Genomic DNA, 22,759 nt, shown 5'->3' on the forward strand with positions numbered 1-22,759 from the left:
GCTTGAGTATAAAAAAAATCAGTGTATAAAAACTGAGTGCATCAAAAATCTGTGTAAAAAACTGTGTATAAAAATGTTTTTTCAGTGCAGAAAAAAATCTACAGTATTAAAAAAATCAGTGTATGAAAAATTTGGTGTAAAACCATTACAGTGCTAAAGTAGAAAAAAGTTTATTGAAATTCAGTGTAAAAAAATCAGTGTAAAAAAAGTTGGTGTACAAAATTCAGTGCAGAAAAATTCAGTAAAACAACTCAGTGTATAAAAATTCAGTGTAAAACAATTTTATTGGAGAAACATTTTATGTGAGAATAATTTGGTGTAAGACATCAGTATAAAAACTGAATCTGTAAAAAAAAAAAGTGTATAAAAATTCAGCGCATAAAAAAATAAGTGTTAAAAAAAATCAGTATGTAAAAATACAGTTTATAAACAAATCAGTGTAAAACAATTTCATTGGAGAAAAATTTGGGGTAAAAAAAATATCAGTGTATAAAAGAGTCTATAAAAATTAAGTGTAAAAAAAACTGTATAAAAATGTATTGTACAAAAATTGAGTGCAGAATAAAACGTGTATTAAAAATCAGTGTAAAAAAAGTGCTAAAGTAGAAAAAAGTTTGTTGAAATTCATTGTAAAAAAATCAGTGTATAAAAAGTTGGTGTACAAAATTCAGTGCAGAAAAATTTATTAAAACAACTCAGTGTATAAAGATTCAGTGTAAAACAATTTTATTGGAGAGACATTTTGTGTGGGAAGAATTTGGTGCAAAATACTGAGTCTGTAAAAGTGTCTAAAAATTCAGCGCATAAAGAAATAAGTGTTAAAAAATCAGTATGTAGAAATACAGTGTAAAAAAATCAGTGTAAAACAATTTAATTGGAGGAAAATTTAGTGTAAGAATAAGTGTAAAAAAAATCAGTGTATAAAAACCAAGTCTATAAAAAATTAAATGTATTAAATGTATTTTGCAAAAATTCAGTGCATAAAAAATCAGTGTGAAGCTTGAGTATAAAAAAAATCAGTGTATAAAAACTGAGTGCATCAAAAATCTGTGTAAAAAACTGTGTATAAAAATGTTTTTTCAGTGCAGAAAAAAATCTACAGTATTAAAAAAATCAGTGTATGAAAAATTTGGTGTAAAACCATTACAGTGCTAAAGTAGAAAAAAGTTTATTGAAATTCAGTGTAAAAAAATCAGTGTAAAAAAAGTTGGTGTACAAAATTCAGTGCAGAAAAATTCAGTAAAACAACTCAGTGTATAAAAATTCAGTGTAAAACAATTTTATTGGAGAAACATTTTATGTGAGAATAATTTGGTGTAAGACATCAGTATAAAAACTGAATCTGTAAAAAAAAAAAGTGTATAAAAATTCAGCGCATAAAAAAATAAGTGTTAAAAAAAATCAGTATGTAAAAATACAGTTTATAAACAAATCAGTGTAAAACAATTTCATTGGAGAAAAATTTTGGGTAGAAAAAATATCAGTGTATAAAAGAGTCTATAAAAAATTAAGTGTAAAAAAAAAACCCTGTACAAAAATGCATTGTACAAAAATTGAGTGCAGAATAAAACGTGTATAAAAAATCAGTGTTAAAAAAATTTCAGTGCTAAAGTAGAAAAAAGTTTATTGAAATTCAGTGCAGAAAAATTCAGTAAAACAACCCAGTGTATAAAAATTCAGTGTAAAAAAAACTGTATAAAAATTTATTGTACAAAAATTGAGTGCAGAATAAAACGTGTATTAAAAATCAGTGTAAAAAAAAGTGCTAAAGTAGAAAAAAGTTTATTGAAATTCATTGTAAAAAAATCAGTGCAGAAAAATTCAGTAAAACAACCCAGTGTATAAAAATTCAGTGTAAAACAATTTTATTGGACAGACATTTTGTGTGAGAATAATTTGGTGTAAGACATCAGTATAAAAACTGAGTCTGTAAAAAAAAAAAAAAGTGTGTAAAAATTCAGCACATTAAAAAAAAAGTGTTAAAAAAAATCAGTATGTAAAAATACAGTTTATAAACAAATCAGTGTAAAACAATTTCATTGGAGAAAAATTTTGTGTAAAAAAATATCAGTGTATAAAAGAGTCTATAAAAAATTAAGTGTAAAAAAAAAACTGTATAAAAATGTATTGTACAAAAATTGAGTGCAGAATAAAACGTGTATAAAAAATTCAGTTTAAAACAATTTTATTGGAGAGACATTTTGTGTGAAAATAATTTGGTGTAAGACATCAGTATAAAAACTGAATCTGTAAAAAAAAGTGTATAAAAATTCAGCACATTAAAAAATAAGTGTTAAAAAAAATCAGTATGTAAAAATACAGTTTATAAACAAATCAGTGTAAAACAATTTCATTGGAGAAAAATTTTGGGTAAAAAAAATATCAGTGTATAAAAGAGTCTATAAAAATTAAGTGTAAAAAAAAACTGTATAAAAATGTATTGTACAAAAATTGAGTGCAGAATAAAACGTGTATTAAAAATCAGTGTAAAAAAAGTGCTAAAGTAGAAAAAAGTTTGTTGAAATTCAGTGTAAAAAAAACAGTGCAGAAAAATTCAGTGAAACAAGTCAGTGTATAAAAATTCAGTGTAAAACAATTTTATTGGAGAAACATTTTGTGTGAGAAGAATTTGGTGTAAGACATCAGTATAAAAACTGAGTCTGTAAAAGTGTCTAAAAATTCAGCGCATAAAAAAAACAAGTGTTAAAAAAAATCAGTATGTAAAAATAGTGTGTGAACAAATCAGTGTAAAACAATTTAATTGGAGAAAAATGTTGTGTAACAATTTGTGTAAAAAAAAAAGAGTCTATAAAAAATTAAGTGTAAAAAAAAACTGTATAAAAATGTATTGTACAAAAATTGAGTGCAGAATAAAACGTGTATAAAAATCAGTGTAAAAAAAGTGCTGAAGTAGAAAAAAGTTTGTTGAAATTCAGTGCAAAAAAATCAGTGCAGAAAAATTCAGTGAAACAACTCAGTGTATAAAAATTCAGTGTAAAACAATTTAGTTGGAGAAAAATTTTGTGTAACAATTAGTGTAAAAAAAAAAAGAGTCTATAAAAAATTAAGTGTAAAAAAAAACTGTATAAAAATGTATTGTACAAAAATTGAGTGCAGAATAAAACGTGTATAAAAATCTGTGTAAAAAAAGTGCTAAAGTAGAAAAAAGTTTATTGAAATTCAGTGAAACAACCCAGTGTATAAAAGTTTATTGAAATTCAGTGAAACAACCCAGTGTATAAAAATTCAGTGTAAAACAATTTTATTGGAGAAACATTTTGTGTGAGAATAATTTGGTGTAAGACATCAGTATAAAAACTGAGTCTGTAAAAGTGTCTAAAAATTCAGCGCATAAAAAAAATAAGTGTTAAAAAAAATCAGTATGTAAAAAGTGTGTAAACAAATCAGTGTAAAACAATTTAATTGGAGAAAAAATTTGTGTAACAATTAGTGTAAAAAAAAAAGAGTCTATAAAAAATGAAGTGTAAAAAAAAAAACTGTATAAAAATGTATTGTACAAAAACTGAGTGCAGAATAAAACGTGCATAAAAAATCAGTGTTAAAAAAGTGCTAAAGTAGAAAAAAGTTTGTTGAAATTCAGTGTAAAAAAATCAGTGCTGAAAAATTCAGTAAAACAACTCAGTGTATAAAAATTCAATGTAAAACAATTTTATTGGAGAGACATTTTATGTGAGAATAATTTAGTGTAAGACATCAGTATAAATACTGAGTCTGTAAAAAAAAGTATAAAAATTCAGCGCATAAAAAAAATAAGTGTTAAAAAAAATCAGTATGTGAAAATACAGTGTAAAAAAATCAGTGTAAAACAATTTAATTGGAGGAACATTTAGTGTAGGAATAAGTGTAAAAAAAATCAGTGTAAAACCAAGTCTATAAAAAATTCAGTGTATTAAATGTATTTTACAAAAATTCAGTGCATAAAAAATCAGTGTGAAGATTGAGTGTAAAAAATAAAATCAGTGTATGAAAAATTTGCGTACAAAAATTCAGTAAAACAATTCAGTGTAAAACAATTTCATTGGAGAAACATTTTGTGTTAGAATAATTCGATGTCAGACATCAGAATAAAAACTGAGTCTATAAAAATTCGGTGTAAAAAATGTGTTTTAGCGCGTAAAAAATAAGTATAAAAAAATCAGTATATAAATATACAGTTTATAAACAAATCAGTTTAAAACAATTTCATTGGAGAAAAAAGTGTAAGAACAATTAGGTGTAAAAACATCAGTATTAAAAAATTCAGTGTAAAACAATTTCATTGGAGAAACATTTTTTGTAAGAATAAGTGTAAAAAAAATCAGTGTACAAAAACTGAGTCTATAAAAAATCTGTGTAAAACTGTGTATAAAAATGTTTTTTTCAGTGCAGAAAAATCAACGGTATAAAAAAATCAGTGTAAAACAATTCAGTGTAAAAAAGTCGGTTTAAAAATATCAGTCTGAAACAATTTCAGTGCTAAAGTAAAAAAAAGGTTATTGAAATTCAATGTAAAAAAATCAGTGTAAAAAAAAATCAGTATATAAAAATACAGTTTATAAAAAAATCAGTGTAAAACAATTTCATTGGAGAAAAAAATTGTGTAAGAATAATTAAGTGTAAAAACATCTGTATAAAAAAATTCAGTGTAAAACAATTTAATTGGAGAAAAATTTTGCAAGTATAAGTGTAAAAAAAATCTGTGTAAAAAACATTTTATGAAAATGTTTTTTTCAGTGCAGAAAAATCAACAGTATAAAAAAAATCAGTGTAAAACAAATCAGTGTAAAAAAATCAGTTAAAAAAAATTCAGTGTAAAACAATTTGAGTGCTAAAGTAAAAAAAACTTTATTGAAATTCAATGTAAAAAAATCAGTGTAAAATACAAACTTTATTGAAATTAAGTGTAAAAAATGTTAGTGTAGAAAATGTTAGTGTAAAAAAAAACAAAGTTTATTGAAATTCATTGTAAAAAATTCATTCTAAAATACAAAGTTTATTGAAATTAGTGTAAAAAAACTACATTTATAGAAATTCAGTGTAAAAAAATGTGTAAAAAAACAAAGTTTGTTGAAATTCATTGTAAAAAAAAAACGAATCTAAGAAACTTCAGTGCAGTAATTGTTGCTTCAAGAATAAAATTCCAGTAAATCAAGACTGGAAATTTTTATACACTGAACTTTTACACATTGACTTTTTTTCCACTGAATTGTTCCACTCTGAATTTCAACGAGCATCATTTTCACACACACATTCTGTTTACGCATTTTTTTATTCAACTCAATTGTCTGCATAATTTGACGTAACGAAAAACTCACTTCACTAACGCAAAAAATGTAGCTCCATAAATTCAGTTACAAAAAAAACGATTTGAACATTCAGTGTAGAAAAATTTTCAGTGTAAAAAATATCTGTGGATAAAAATTCAGCGTAAAAAAATTTCAGTACAGAAAGATTTAGTGTAAAAAATGTTTTACAGTAGAATGAAGTGTTAAAAAATCTGTGTATAAAAATGTTTTAAAATTTACTGTTTCATTGCAGAAAATAGTGTGAATATTGAGTGTAAAAAAATAATTGTATAAAAAATTTGTGTACAAAAATTCAGTGCAGAAAAATTCAGTAAACCACTTCAGTGTAAAACAATTTCATTGGAGAAACATTTTGTGTTTTGTCCATAAAATTTCAGTGTAAAAAAAAGTGTATAAAAAGTCAGCGATTAAAAAATAAATGTAAAAAAATATCAGTATATAAAAATACAATGTATAAAAAAATCAGTATAAAACATTTTCATTGGAGGAAAAAAAATGTGTAAGAATAATTAAGTGTTAAAACATCAGTATAAAAAAATTCAGTGTAAAACAATTTCATTGGAGAAAAATTGTGTCAGAATAAATGTAAATCAGTGTATAAAAATTTAGTCTATAAAAAAATCAGTGAAAAAAAACATTTTATTAAAATGTTTTTTTCAGTGCAGAAAAATCAACAGTGTAAAACAATTTGTGTAAAACAATTCAGTGTAAAAAAACGGTTTAAAAAAAGTCAGTGTAAAACAATTTCAGTGCTAAAGTAAAAAAGAGTTTATTAAAATTCAATGTAAAAAAATCAGTGTAAAAAAAAAAATCAGTATATAAAAATACAGTTTATAAACAAATCAGTGTAAAACAATTTCCATCCATCCATTTTCTACCGCTTATTCCCTTTTTGGGGTCACGGGAAACAATTTCATTGGAGAAAAAAGTGTGTAAGAATAATTAAGTGTAAAAACATCTGTATAAAAAAATTCAGTGTAAAACATTTTCATTGGAGAAAAATTGTGTGTAAGAATAAGTGTAAAAAAAATCAGTGTAAAAATCATTTTATGAAAATGTTTTTTTCAGTGCAGAAAAATCAACAGTATAAAAAAAATCAGTGTAAAACAATTCAGTGTAAAAAAAAACAGTTAAAAAATAAATCAGTGTAAAAAAATTTCAGTGCTAAAGTTAAAAGAAAGTTGATTGAAATTCAGTGTAAAAAAATCTGTGTGAAATACAAACTTTGTTGAAATTAAGCGTAAAAAATGTTAGTGTAGAAAATGTTAGTGTAAAAAAAAAACAAAGTTTATTGAAATTCATTGTAAAAAAGTTTGTGTAAAATACAAAGTTTATTGAAATTCATTGTAAAAAATTCAGTGTAAAATACAAAGTTTATTGAAATTAAGGGTAAAAATGTTTGTGTAAAAAAAAAAAGTTTGTAGAAATTCAGTGTAAAAAATGAGTAAAAAAACAAAGTTTGTTGAAATTCAGTGTAAAGAATGTGTAAAAAACAAAGTTTATTGAAATCAAGTGTAAAAAAATGTGTAAAAAAACAGTTTGTTGAAGTTCAGTGTGAAAAAATGTGTAAAAAAACAGTTTGCTGAAATTCAGTGTAAAAAAACGTGTAAAAACAGTTTATAATAATTCAATGTAAAAAAATGTGTAAAAAAACAGTTTGTTGAAATTCAGTGTAAAAAAATATGTAAAAAACAAGTTTGTTGAATTTCAGTGTAAAGAAATGTGTAAAAAAACAGTTTCTTGAAATTCAGTGTAAAAAAATCTGTAAAAAACAGTTTGTTGAAATTCAGTGTAAAAAAATGTGTAAAAAAACTACGTTTGTTGGAATTCAGTGTAAAAAATGTGTAAAAAAAACAGTTTTTTGAAATTCAGTGTACATTTTTTCGTAAAAAAAACAAAGTTTATAGAAATTCAGTGTAAAAAACAGTATATTGAAATTCAGTGTAAAAAATGTGTAAAAAACCAAAGCTTGTTGAAATTCAGTGTAATTTTTTGTAAAAAAAAACAAAGTTTATAGATATTCAGTGTAAAAAATGTGTAAAAAAACAAAGTTTGTTGAAATTCAGTATAAAAAAATGTGTAAAAAAACAGTTTTTTGAAATTCAGTGTAAATTTTTTTGTAAAAAAAACAAAGTTTATAGAAATTCAGTGTAAAAAACAGTATATTGAAATTCAGTGTAAAAAATGTGTAAAAAACCAAAGCTTGTTGAAATTCAGTGTAATTTTTTGTAAAAAAAAACAAAGTTTATAGAAATTCAGTGTAAAAAAACAGTTTGTTAAAATTCAGTGTAGAAAATGTGTAAAAAAACAAAGTTTGTTGAAATTCAGTGTAAAAAAAATGGTAATTTTTTTACAGAAATTCAGTGTAAAAAATGTGTAAAAAAACTAAATTTGTTGAAATTCTGTGGAAAAAAATGTGTAAAAAAACAAAGTTTTTTTAAATTCATTGTACAAAAATGTGTAAAAAAAAGTTTATAGAAATTCAGTGTAAAAAAAATGTGTAAAAAAACAGTCTATAGAAATTTAGTGTAAAAAATCAAAGTCTGTTGAAATTCAGTGTACATTTTTTTGTAAAAAACAAAGTTTATAGAAAATCAGTGTAAAAAAATGTGTACAAAAACAGGTTTTTTGAAATTCTGTGTAAAAAAATTTGTAAAAAAACAAGGTTTGTTGAAATTCAGTGTAAAAAAACAAAGTTTATAGAAATTCAGTGTAAAAAAATGTGTAAAAAAACAAAGTTTATAGAAATTCAGTGTAAAAAAAATGAATCTAAGAAACTTCAGTGCAGAAATATTTGTTGCTTCAAGAATAAAATTCCAGTAAATCAAGACTGGAATTTTTATACACTGACATTTAAAAAATGACTTTTTTTTTCCATTGAATTTTTCCACTCTAAATTTCAACACACATCATTTTTTATGTTATAATGTCATTTTGTATTTCCATAAAAAAAAGTTTTTGTAATAAAATCCCCAATGAACCCTGCAACTAACTGAGGTTTTGCAGGATGAACCGACAATCTCTGAGCTACGGGGAGGCGGTCCAGCACGGCATGGACAACGTGTCTTGGCTCAGGAGACACTCGCACTGGGGAAAGTAGGAGCCTCCTCTTTCTTGCACCTCCTTTTCTCCGCAGCGGCTAAAAGTCTGCCTTTCCCGCTCTTAGACGGACCGTCAACTTGTTCCTCATCATCACCCAGCTGGGCTTCTGCTGCGTCTACTTTGTCTTCCTGAGTGACAACGTCAAGCAGGTGAGGACGTGGAATAGCGGCCAAACATTGCAGTGCACGATACCACCACTAGAGGGAGACATTTCTCCACTTTCCAGCTGAGTTGGAACCTTCATCTCTTCACATCGTGCAAGTCATGACAATACGGTTCTGTGCCCAGGTGGTGGAAGCAGCCAACGCCACCACCTTCAGCTGCCAGGTCAACAACACCAACCAGACCCAGGTCCTGGTCTCCAGCTTCGACTCCCGCCTCTACATGCTGTGTTTCCTGCCCGCCTTCATCCTGCTGGTCTTCACCCCCAACCTGAAGTACCTGGCGCCCCTCTCGCTCATCGCCAACCTGGTCATGGCTGCCAGTCTGGTCCTCATCTACTTCTACTCCATCATGGTAGTCCCTCATGCACGCTGCTTGTCTTCTTCGCCCTCAGACCGGGGCCAGGTTGCAGGTCACAGGTCGTACTTTGAACAATGCGGTGTTCAAAATGAATTATTGAACACTGAATTACTTTACACACATTTTAATATTGTCTGTTATACAGCAATACTCACATGTGAATAACATAAATACAGTCTATCATACAGCATTATTTACATGTGATAAATATAAATACAGTCTATTATACAGCATTATTCACATGTAAAAAAATATAAATACAGTCTATTATACAACAGCACACGATATCTACACCTGCACATGATATCTACACCTGCACATGATATCTACACCTGCACATGATATCTACACCTGCACATATCTACACCTTCACACGATATCTACATCTGCACATGATACCTCCACCTCCACACAATATCTACATCTGCACACGATATCTACACCTGCACATGATATCTACATCTGCACCCAATATCTACATCTGCACCCAATATCTATACCTGCACATGATATCTAGACCTGCACATGATACCTACACCGGCATACAAAATCTACACCTGCACATGATATCTACATCTGCACATGATATCTACACTTGCACACAATATCTACACCTGCACACAATATCTACACCTGCACATGATATCTACACCTGCACATGATATCTACACATGCACACGATATCTACACCTGCACATGATATCTACACCTGCACACGATATCTACATCTGCACACGATATCTACACCTGCACATGATATCTACATCTGCACCCAATATCTACATCTGCACCCAATATCTATACCTGCACATGATATCTACACCTGCACATGATATCTACACCTGCACACGATATCTACACCGGCATACAAAATCTTCACCTGCACATATCTACATCTGCACATGATATCTACACCTGCACACAATATCTACACCTGCACACAATATCTACACCTGCACACAATATCTACACCTGCACATGATATCTACACCTGCACATGATATCTACACCTGCACACGATATCTACACCTGCACAAGGTATCTACACCTGCACATGATATCTACACCTGCACACGATATCTACACCTGCACACGATATCTACATCTGCACACAATATCTACATCTGCACACAATATCTACATCTGCACACGATATCTACACCTGCACACGATATCTACACCTGCACATGATATCTACACCTGCACACGATATCTACACCTGCACATGATATCTACACCTGCACACGATATCTACACCTGCACACAATATCTACACCCGCACACAATATCTACATCTACACATGATATCTACATCTGCACACAGACCAACCGTCTCGCACTGCAAAGTTCCTCTCTGGTTCATTCGTCATTGTTTTGTCAACTCTTGAAAAAGAGCCTCCTCTTCCCCTGGCCGTGTGTCGCCGTGGCGATGGTGTGGTTGCCACGTTATGGATAGTACCCCGACTGGTAGTGACGGAGTCGGCAGATGACTCGGGTCTCTCCATCCTTCAGCGCGGAAACTTTGCCGCTTTTTCAGCTAGGAAAGCAATTTGCGGGAGGCCGGGCCGCACAAAGAGAGCGCCGGAGCTATGAATTGTGGGATGTGGGGCGTATTGAAGGTGGGGGGTGGGGGTGGGGGGGTGTTGGCAACCAACAATGGTCTCTTTTTGAGAAAGGTATTCATTTAAGGCGGAGGTGTCCTAACTTTCTACCAGCGAGGGCCGCAAACTGAAAAAGCAAAGAATGCGGCGGCCATTTTGATTATTTACATTTTCAAAACCATTACAATTTAACCCATCCATCCATCCATTTCCTACCGCTTATTCCCTTTCGGAACCATTTTTTAAAAATTGTCTTAGTCATCAAATTTCGAAAAATAAGTCCTTTAGTGGTTGATGTTTTTTCAACGCTTAAATCTCTAGATCAAGGCGCACCTTCAATGAATGGCCTGTTTTAAACTTTGTTCATATATAAGGCGCACCGGACTATAAGGCGCACCTTCAATGAATGGCCTATTTTAAACTTTGTTCATATATAAGGCGCACCGGACTATAAGGCGCACCTTCAATGAATGGCCTGTTCTAAACTTTGTTCATATATAAGGCGCACCGGACTATAAGGCGCACCTTCAATGAATGGCCAGTTTTAAACTTTGTTCATACATAAGGCGCACCGGACTATAAGGCGCACCTTCAATGAATGGCCTGCTTTAAACTTTGTTCATACATAAGGCGCACCGGACTATAAGGCGCACCTTCAATGAATGGCCTGTTTTAAACTTTGCTCATACATAAGGCGCACCGGACTATAAGGCGCACCTTCAATGAATGGCCTGTTTTAAACTTTGTTCATATATAAGGCGCACCGGACTATAAGGCGCACCTTCAATAAATGGCATGTTTTAAACTTTGCTCATATATAAGGCGCACCGGACTATAAGGCGCACCTTCAATGAATGGCCTATTTTAAACTTTGTTCATATATAAGGCGCACCGGACTATAAGGCGCACCTTCAATGAATGGCATGTTTTAAACTTTGTTCATATATAAGGCGCACCGGACTATAAGGCGCACCTTCAATGAATGGCCTGTTTTAAACTTTGTTCATATATAAGGCGCACCGGACTATAAGGCGCACCTTCAATGAATGGCCTGTTTTAAACTGTGTCCATATATAAGGCGCACCGGACTATAAGGAGCACCTTCAATGAATGGCCTGTTTTAAACTTTGTTCATATATAAGGCGCACCTTCAATGAATGGCCCATTTAAAACTTTGTTCATATATAAGGCGCACCGGACTATAAGGCGCACCTTCAATGAATGGCCTGTTTTAAACTTTGTTCATATATAAGGCGCACCGGGCTATAAGGCGAACCTTCAATGAATGGCCTATTTTAAACTTTGTTCATATATAAGGCGCACCGGACTATAAGGCGCACCTTCAATGAATGGCCTGTTTTAAACTTTGTTCATATATAAGGCGCACCGGACTATAAGGCGCACCTTCAATAAATGGCCTGTTTTAAACTCTGTTCATATATAAGGCGCACCGGACTATAAGGCGCATAAAATAGATCAGGGGTCACCAACCTTTTTGAAAGCAAGAGCTACTTCTTGGGTGCTGATTAATTAATGCGAAGGGCTACCAGTTTGATACACACTTAAATAAATTGCCAGAAATAGCAAATTTGCTCAATTTAGCTTTAATAAATAAATATATATTTATATTAATAAAATAGGTATTCCGTCGTACATTTTTTTTCCTTCTACGGAAGGTTTTTTTGTAGAGAATAAATGATGAAAACTGCAATGAGGTGGCAACTTGTCGAGGGTGTACCCCGCCTTCCGCCCGATTGTAGCTGAGATAGGCGCCAGCGCCCCCCGCGACCCCTAAAGGGAATAAGCGGTAGAAAATTGGATGGATAAATGATGAAAAAACACTTAATTGAGCGGTTCAAAAGAGGAGAAAACACGCAAAAAATGAAAATGAAAATTTGAAACATAGTTCATCTTCAATTTTGACTCTTTAAAATTCAAAATTTAACTGAAAAAAGTGAAGAAAAAATTAACTAATTCGAATATTTTTGAAAAAATTAAAAGAAAGAGCATTAGTCATTTTTCCTGATTAAGATTAATTTTAGAATTTTGATGACATGTTTAAAATAGTTTGAAATCCAATCTGCACTTTGTTAGAATATATAACAAAATGGACCAAGCTATATTTCTAACAAAGACAAATCATTATTTCTTCTAGATTTTCCAGAACTAAAATTTTAAAATAAATTCAAAAGACTTTGAAATACGATTTAAATTTAATTCTACAGATTTTCTGGATTTGCCAGATTTATTTTAATCATAATAAGTTCGAAGAAATATTTCACAAATATTCTTCGTCGAAAAAACAGAAGCTAAAATGAAGAATTACATTAAAATATATGTATTATTATTTACAATAAAAAAAATAAAAAAATACTTGAACATTGATTTAAATTGTCAGGAAAGAAGAGGAAGGAATTTAAAAGGTAAAAAGTGTGTTTAAAAATACTAAAAACATTTTTATTTTGTATTTTTTCTCTAAAATTGTCTTTCTGAAAGTTATAAGAAGCGAAGTAAAAAATAAATGAATTTATTTAAACAAGTGAAGACCAAGTTTTTAAAACATTTTCTTGGATTTTCAAATTCTATTTGAGTTTTGTCTCTCTTAGAATTAAAAATGTCCAGCAAAGCCAGACCAGCTTGCTAGTAAATAAATACAATTTTAAAAATTGAGGCAGCTCACTGGTAAGTGCTGCTTTTTGAGCTATTTTTAGAACAGGCCAGGGGGCGACTCATCTGGTCTTTACGATTACAAGTTTATACATATTTGTGTATGTTTTATGCTTTTTGTGTCAGACAAAACTGTTTTTTTATTGCAAACACACAAAATATGCAATGTTTTGCCCCAAAAATATTTAAAAATGAAGTAATTAATGTGAAGTCATTGAAGCCTCAAATAAGTCATTAATTCATAACAAAATTGATTTTAATTCATTTTTTAATGCTCTTTTTGTCCAAAAAAATCCTGTTATTTTATGGTAGAAACAAAAAATATGCAACATTTTTCCCCAAAAAACATTTTCAAAGTGCAATATTTAATGTGATATAATTGATGTAATTCATCATCTTTATTTTGCTTCATTATTACTCATAAAAGTCCTAAAAAAAAGTAATACACTATTTTTATTTGCCACACTTAAATATTTACATCAACTTCCGATTTATCTCTCGATATAAAGATTTCTTTTTTTGTTTATGTTTTATCTTCTTTTTGTCGAATAAAACCCTGTTATTTTATGGTAAAAACACAAAATATTCAACACTCTGCCACAAAAAAATATGTCAAAGTGCAATATTTGATGTGATGTAATTGTAGTCTTGAATAGGTCAATAAATCCTAACGTTAATTTTGCTTCATTGTTATTTTTTAAATAAAGACAAACTATCGCACTAAAATGCCCAAAGATCAAAAAGGGCCTCACTCATAAAAGTGTTTAAAATAAGTCCTACAATTTTTTTTTATTTCTTACTTTCAACATTCTACAAAAAATATTTCAAATTGGAATATTTCATAAGTAATTGGAGCGTACAATGGCTCAATAATCCATAACATTTATTTTGATTCATTATTATTTTCCAGGGATCTAAAAGAGCTCCACTAAAAGTGTTAAAAATAAATCATAATTTTTTTTAATTTTTTTTTTACTTTCCACACTTAAATATCTACATCAACTTCTAATACATCGATCCATTTTATTATTGGTTTTTAAATTGTTTATCTTCTTTTTGTCAAAGAAAACCCTGTATATTTATTATACTCATAAAAGTCCTAAAAAAAAGTAATACACTATTTTTATTGGCCACATTTAAATATTTACATCAACTTCCGATCTATCTCTCGATATGAAGTTTTATTTTATTTTTTTATGTTTTATCTTCTTTTTGTCAAATAAAACCCTGTTATTTTATTATAAAAACACAAAATATGGAACAATTTCCCTTAAAAAATATGTCAAAATGCAATATTTGTTGTGACGTAATTGTAGCCTTAAATAACAACAACATTGATTTTTATTCATTATTATTTTTTAAATAAAGACAAACTATCGCATAAATATTGAACGTCCCCGGGAGGCGCTAGCTGTGCGGCGTGTGCCGTCTGTGCCATAAATCCGGTGGTGTTAATCAAACCGAGGCCTGTTAGGACCAGAGAGGTGGAACCAAAAGTGTACATCCACTTGTAAAGGATATCACTTCATGGCTGTCTGGAGTTTCCAATCATTTCCTGTTATTATTTGCTTGTTGTTTATTCCTGATTCATTTAGATCCGTTTGAATCCGTTATTTAAATTCGAGTTGTATTTTGCCTCATTCCCGTGAGAATCCTGCGCATGAGCGAAGCATTAAGGAGTGGAACTATCCAGGACTAGCGAGCACTAGTTAGCATCTGTTAGCAGTTAGTACCGTATCATCTCTCTCTCTTCCGGACTTGACAGAGTGGTTGTGCATTCTTTACTCACGCTTGAAGTGGGGGGATCCTCTTAGGGGGCCCCTAATAAAACACCTGTTTCTCAGCAGCAGCCGTACTCGGTTGTAATACACTTTCCCACCACTTGTGGCAGTAGTGAAAATATAATATGCTTGTTGACTTTTGTGTTAGTTGCATTTTTGTTTCTGCACCATGACTAGGGAAGGTTGTTTGGATTGTGGCATTTATTTGGTTGAAATTGTTGATGGTGTTTTCTCCTTGCTCCCCCCCCCAGCACATCAAATACCCCATCAACCTGCCAAGTGTGGGCCGGGCCAAAGACTACCCGCTCTTCTTCGGGACGGCCATCTTCTCCTTTGAAGGGATCGGAGTGGTAAGTCCAGAAGGCGCATGTGAAATGAAGGTTTCAAATAAGTGGGTAACTATTTCCACCCAGGGCCACACTCTAAAAAATTATATCATGCGGGGGGGGCCGTTATCATATATTTTTAATTTTGAAAACCAATACAACAATTATTAGAAGCATTCAAACTCCCCTCAATTTGAATCAGTGTTTAAGGTCCCCAGGGGCCCAAAAGGCTCTTAGCCACAAAAGTGTTATAATAAGTTGTATAATAATGTAGATCTTTCAATGCTTAAATATCTATGCTCCCAGTTTGTGGAACGCTCTCCCTGACCACCTGAGGGTACCACAGACTGTGGATGCTTTTAAAAAAGGCTTAAAAACCCTTTTATTTATTTATTTTTAGATATATCCATACTAGTTCTAGCTATTAGGCTGTTCTAGTTTTAATTTTTTTTAATTTTTATTATCTTTTAATTGTATTTTTTAATACACTGTCATACTTTGAGTTTGTTTGCTCAATGTAAAGTGTTTTTTTTTTACAAATAAAATCTATTATTATTATAATTGTTATTGTTGTTGGAAATCAAATTAAGCTTAATTTATGAAGCACTTTTCATGCATTAGAGAAATGCAACGCCAAGTGCTTTTAAAGTGTTAAAAGCAATACCCCGGTGACCCATATCCCCCATATATTGAGTCACTAGAGAAAAGCGCTATATAAATATAATTCACTTCACTTCAATAAACACATACGCACACACACACACAATATATACAGCCTTATTCACATGTGAATAACATAAATACAGTCTATTATACAGCATTATTCACATGTAAAATATATATAAAAAGTCTATTATATAGCATTATTCACATGTGAATAATATAAATACAGTCTATTATACAGTATTATTCACATGTGAATAACATAAATACAGTCTATTATACAGCATTATTCACATGTAAAATATATATAAAAAGTCTATTATATAGCATTATTCACATGGGAATAACATAAATACAGTCTATTATACAGCATTATTCACATGTGAATAACAAATACAGTATTATACAGCATTATTCACATGTGAATAATATAAATACAGTTATTATACAGCATTATTCACATGTGAATAACATAAATACAGTCTATTATACAGCATTATTCACATGTAAAATATATATAAAAAGTCTATTATATAGCATTATTCACATGGGAATAACATAAATACAGTCTATTATACAGCATTATTCACATGTGAATAACATAAATACAGTATTATACAGCATTATTCACATGTGAATAATATAAATACAGTTATTATACAGCATTATTCACATGTAAAAAATATAAATAGTCTATTGTACAGCATCATTCACATGTAAAAAATATAGTCTATTATACAGCATTATTCACATGTGAATAACATAAATACAGTCTATTATACAGCATTATTCACATGTAAAATATAGATAAAAAGTTTATTATACAGCATTATTCACATGTGAATAACATAAATACAGTATTATACAGCATTATTCACATGTGAATAATATAAATACAGTTATTATACAGCATTATTCACATGTAAAAAATATAAATAGTCTATTATACAGCATTATTCACATGTGAATAACATAAATACAGTCTATTATACAGCATTATTCACACGTGAATAATATAAATACAGTCTATTGTACAGCATTATTCATTCACATGTAAAAATATAAATAGTCTATTATACAGCATTATTCACATGTAAAAAATATAAATACTGTCTATTATACAGCATTATTTACATGTGAATAACATAAATACAGTCTATTATACAGCGTTATTCACATGTGAATAATATAAATAGTCTATTGTACAGCATCATTCACATGTAAAAAATATAGTCTATTATACAGCATTATTCACATGTGAATAACATAAATACAGTCTATTATACAGCATTATTCACATGTGAATAATATAAATACAGTCTATTATACAGCATTATTCACATGTAAAAAATATAAATACAGTCTATTATACAGCATTATTCACATGTAAAAAATATAAATACAGTCTATTATACAGCATTATTCACATGTGAATAACATAAATACAGTCTATTATACATCGTTATTCACATGTAAAAAATGTAAATACAGTCTATTATACAGCATTATTCACATGTGGATAACATAAATACAGTCTTTTACAGCATTATTCACATGGAAAAAATATAAATACAGTCTCATACTGGATTATTCACATGGAAAACATACAAATAGTCTATTATACAGCATTATTCACATGTAAAAAATATAAATGCGATCTATTATACATATACAATGTTATTCACATGTGAATAACATAAATACCGTATATTATACAGCATTATTCACATGTAAAAAATATAAATACAGTCTATTATACAGCATTATTCACATGGGAATAATATTAATACAGTCTATTATACAGCATTATTCACATGTAAAAATATAAATACACTCTATTATTCAGCATTATTCACATGTGAATAACATAAATACAGTCAATTATACAGCATTATTCACATGTGGATAATATAAATACAGTCTATTATACAGCATTATTCACATGTGAATAACATAAATACAGTCAATTATACAGCATTATTCACATGTGAATAATATAAATACAGTCCATCATACAGCATTATTCACATGTGGATAACATAAATACAGTCTTTTACAGCATTATTCACATGGAAAAAATATAAATACAGTCTCATACTGGATTATTCACATGGAAAACATACAAATAGTCTATTATACAGCATTATTCACATGTAAAAAATATAAATACAGTCTATTATACAGCATTATTCACATGCGAATAATATTAATACAGTCTATTATACAGCATTATTCACATGTAAAAATATAAATACACTCTATTATACAGCATTATTCACATGTAAAAAATATAAATACAATCTATTATACAGCATTATTCACATATGAATAACATAAATACAGTCTATTATACAGCATTATTCACATGTGGATTAAATAAATACAGTCTGTTATACAACATTATACACATGTGAATAATATAAATACAGTCTATTATACATCATTATTCACATGTGAATAACATAACTACAGTCTATTATACAGCATTATTCACAAGTAAAAATATAAATACAGTCTATTATACAGCATTATTCACATGTAAAAAATATAAATGCGATCTATTATACATATACAACGTTATTCACATGTGAATAACATAACTACAGTCTATTATACAGCATTATTCACATGTGAATAATATAAATACAGTCCATTATACAGCATTATTCACATGTGAATAATATAAATACAGTCTATTATACAGCATTATTCACATGTGAATAATATCAATACAGTCTATTATACAGCATTATTCACATGTGAATAACATAAATACAGTCTATTATACAGCATTATTCACATGTGAATAATATACATAAAGTCTATAATAATATGAATACAGTCTATGCTATATTTCAACATTACATTCCACTTGTTTGCTCTTTTATTCCACTTCCTATGTTTTTTTTGTAACCTTCTCTTGAAAATGCGCACACCTGGGATTCAAAGCGTGCTTCCATTGCTTACTTAGAACTGAAACTGGTGAGGTGGTGGCTGCTCTCTCATCTCCCTGCTGTGCTTTCCCAGGTTCTGCCCTTGGAGAACAAGATGCACCGGCCTCAGAGCTTCCCCCTGGTTCTTTACCTGGGAATGGGCATCGTCACCTTCCTCTACATCAGCCTGGGCACCGTCGGCTATTTGTGCTTCGGCGCGGACATCGGCGGCAGTATCACCCTCAACCTGCCCAACTGCTGGTAAGACGATACCATCGTCCTGTTTCGGAGTTAGCATCAGTCAGAACGTTTATAGAAGGGAACCTTTTATGTAGTTTGTGCTGAGACTCAATCAAGTCACGTTTATTTGTTCTATCTTTAGATACTTCCAGCAAGCTTTTTCACCCTCTGGCTTTTCTTTCATCATTTGTTTTTATTTTCTAAGGACAGGTGACTAGAATGGAAGATTAACAATTGAATTTATACAAAGTTGTGAAGGCCAAACAATAGCAATTATTTAGAACAGTAATATTACATTAATTACAACAGTAATATTACATTAATTACAACAGTATTATTGCATCAATTACAATAGTATTTATACATAAATTACCAAAGTATTATAACATTATTAACAGTATTATGACATGAAGTACAACAGTATTATGACATACAGTAATATGACATAAAGTACAACAGTATTATTACATCAATTACAACAGTATTATTGCATCAATTAACACAGTATTATTACATAATTACAACAGTTTTATAACATTATTTACTATAGTATTATTACATACATTCCCACAGTATTATAACATTATTTACAACAGTTTAATTACATGAATTACAACAGTATTATTACATTAATTACAACAGTATTATTGCATCAATTACAATAGCATTTATACATAAATTACCACAGTATTATAACATTATTAACAACAGTATTATTACATGAAGTACAACAGTATTATTACATGAAGTACAAAAGTATTATTGCATCAATTAACACAGTATTAGTTTATCAATTAACACAGTGTTATTACATAATTACAACAGTATTATTACATAAAGTACAACAGTATTATTACATAAAGTACAACAGTATTATTGCATCAATTAACACAGTATCATTTTATCAATTAACACAGTGTTATTACATAATTACAACAGTATTATAACATTATTTACTATAGTATTATTACATAAATTACCACAGTATTATAACATTATTTACAACAGTTTTATTACATGAATTACAACAGTATTGTTACATCAATTACAACAGTATTATTACATAATTACGACAGTATTATGACATAATTACGACAGTATTACATCTGCTTTTTATTTGTGTTGATGTTCACCATCACGGTGAACTGAACACTTAAACATATAAAGTATTTAGAAGAGGAGTAGTTTTTCCTTTTGTTTAGATATGATGTACTATTTTTTTCATCAAACAAGTAAATGGAATGAAAGAGAATCAGGTAGTATTTTTAATCATGTGAAATGTAAAAATGTTCTTCTGAAGCCTGCTCACCTGCTGCGCCTCGGTCTTTGTCTGGCTCCCGTTCAGGACCTACCAGGGCGTCAAGCTCCTCTACTGCTTTGGCATCTTCATCACCTTCGCCCTGCAGTTCTACGTTCCTGCGGAGATCCTCATCCCGCCGATGGTGGCTCGGGTGTCCGAGAGGTGGCAGACGGCCCTGGACCTGCTGCTCCGCACAGTCCTGGTCCTCTTCACGTGTAAGTCCCGCTCCTCTTCACATTTAAGTCCTGTTCCTGTTCACATGTGAGTCCTGGTCCAGGTCCTGCAAGTATATGTATATCATGTAGTAACAGACACCTTCATAACAATATTTAATATGTACAATATACACACTGCAATAATATATATCATGTAGTAACAGACACCCTCATAACAATATGTAATATGTACAATATACACACTGCAAGTATATATATAATGTAGTAATAGACACCTTCATAACAATATGTAATATGTACAATATACACACTGCAAGTATATATATATATATATATATATAATGTAGTAATAGACTCCTTCATAACAATATGTAATATATACAATATGCACACTGCAAGTATATATATATATATAATGTAGTAATAGACTCCTTCATAACAATATGTAATATGTGCAATATACACACTGCAAGTATAAATATATATATAATGTAGTAACAGACACCTTCATAACAATATATATAATATATACAATATACACACTATTGCAAGTATATATATATATATATATATATATATATATATATATATATATATATATATATATATATATATATATATATATATATAATGTAGTAACAGGCGCCTTCATAACAATATGTAATATGTACAATATATATATATTACATATTGTTATGAAGATGTCTGTTACTACATTATATATATATATATATATATATATATATATATATATATATATATACTTCCAGTGTGTATATTGTTTATATTACATACTGTTATGAGGGTGTCTGTTACTACAGTATATATATATATACTTGAAGTGTGTATACAAAAGATTGATGGAGGGTTTTGAAGTTGTTTTAGAGACTTTGAAGTCTACAACGGTGACTCCCATGTGCCGCATCTTTCAAGCGTTTTTTTAATCATCTTTATAACCACCCCCAGTTGGTCGCTACATCTGTAAGTGCAAGTTTAAACTCTACTATGCAAAGCAAAACCCATTTATCAACAACACCCAGAAACGCCGCCGGCTTCGCTGCGCCCGAGCTCATCTAAGATGGACTGATGCAAAGTGGAAAAGTGTTCTGTGGTCTGACGAGTCCACATTTTAAATTATATTTGGAAACTGTGGACGTGGTGTCCTCCGGAACATAGAGGAAAATAACCATCCGGATTGTTATAGGCGCAAAGTGTAAAAGCCAGCATGTGTGATGGTATGGGGGTGTATTAGTGCCCAAGGCATGGGTAACTTACACATCTGTGAAGGCACCATTAATGCTGAAAGGTCCATACAGGTTTTGGAGCAACATATGTTGTCATCCAAGCAACGTTAACATGGACGCCCCTGCTTATTTCAGCAAGACAATGCCAAGCCACGTGTTACAACAGCGTGGCTACGTAGTAAAAGAGTGCGGGTACTTTCCAGTCCAAACCTGTCTCCCATGGAAAATGTGTGAAGCGTAAAATACGACAGCGGAGACCCCGGACTGTTGAAGGACAGAAGCTCGACATAAAACAAGAATGGGAAAGAATTCCACTTTCAAAGCTTCAACAATTAGTTTCCTCAGTTCCCAAACGTTTATTGAGTGTTGTTCAAAGAAAAGGTGATGTAACACAGTGGTGAACATGCCCTTTCCCAACTACTTTGGCACGTGTTGCAGCCATGAAATTCTAAGTTAATTATTATTTGCACAAAAAAAAAAACTAAGTTTATGAGTTTGAACATCAAATATGTTGTCTTTGTAGCATATTCAACTGAATATGGCTTGAAAAGGATTTGCAAATCATTGTATTCTGTTTATATTTACATCAAACACAATTTCCCAACTCGTATGGAAACGGGGTTTGTAAAAAAAACAAAAAACGACTCTTACATGGAAATGTGGAAGGAGTGAAGCGCTGTGAATCACAAAATAGGTTTTAGTCCGCATCGCCCAGTTTTACTTAGAACCCGTGAATATATTTCTTCTCTCCGGCGACCCGGTGCTCTGCAGGCAATCAGCGCCTGCCTTCATCCCGCAAACATTTTGCAGCATCACTCGGTCCGACGCCATTAGAGGAGGACGGAGGAGACATTTGTGGAAGGAATGGAATGTTCCGCCGTGTACGGCTGGCCCTTAT

General features: G+C 30.4%; 1 protein-coding gene across 1 annotated transcript in view; it reads left to right on the forward strand.

The window, feature by feature from the left end:
- The window catches only part of slc36a1 (solute carrier family 36 member 1), a 98,051-nt gene that overhangs the window by 25,020 nt on the left and 50,272 nt on the right, over positions 1–22,759 (forward strand). The window contains exons 6-11 of the mRNA XM_061891949.1: positions 8,313–8,402; positions 8,473–8,557; positions 8,697–8,924; positions 15,231–15,329; positions 18,996–19,162; positions 20,487–20,656. Coding sequence (XP_061747933.1) covers positions 8,313–8,402; positions 8,473–8,557; positions 8,697–8,924; positions 15,231–15,329; positions 18,996–19,162; positions 20,487–20,656 — 839 coding nt within the window. The remainder of the gene's footprint in view (positions 1–8,312; positions 8,403–8,472; positions 8,558–8,696; positions 8,925–15,230; positions 15,330–18,995; positions 19,163–20,486; positions 20,657–22,759) is intronic.

Source organism: Nerophis ophidion, linkage group LG29 (genome assembly GCF_033978795.1).
Source record: "Nerophis ophidion isolate RoL-2023_Sa linkage group LG29, RoL_Noph_v1.0, whole genome shotgun sequence".
Taxonomy (NCBI): Eukaryota; Metazoa; Chordata; class Actinopteri; order Syngnathiformes; family Syngnathidae; genus Nerophis; species Nerophis ophidion.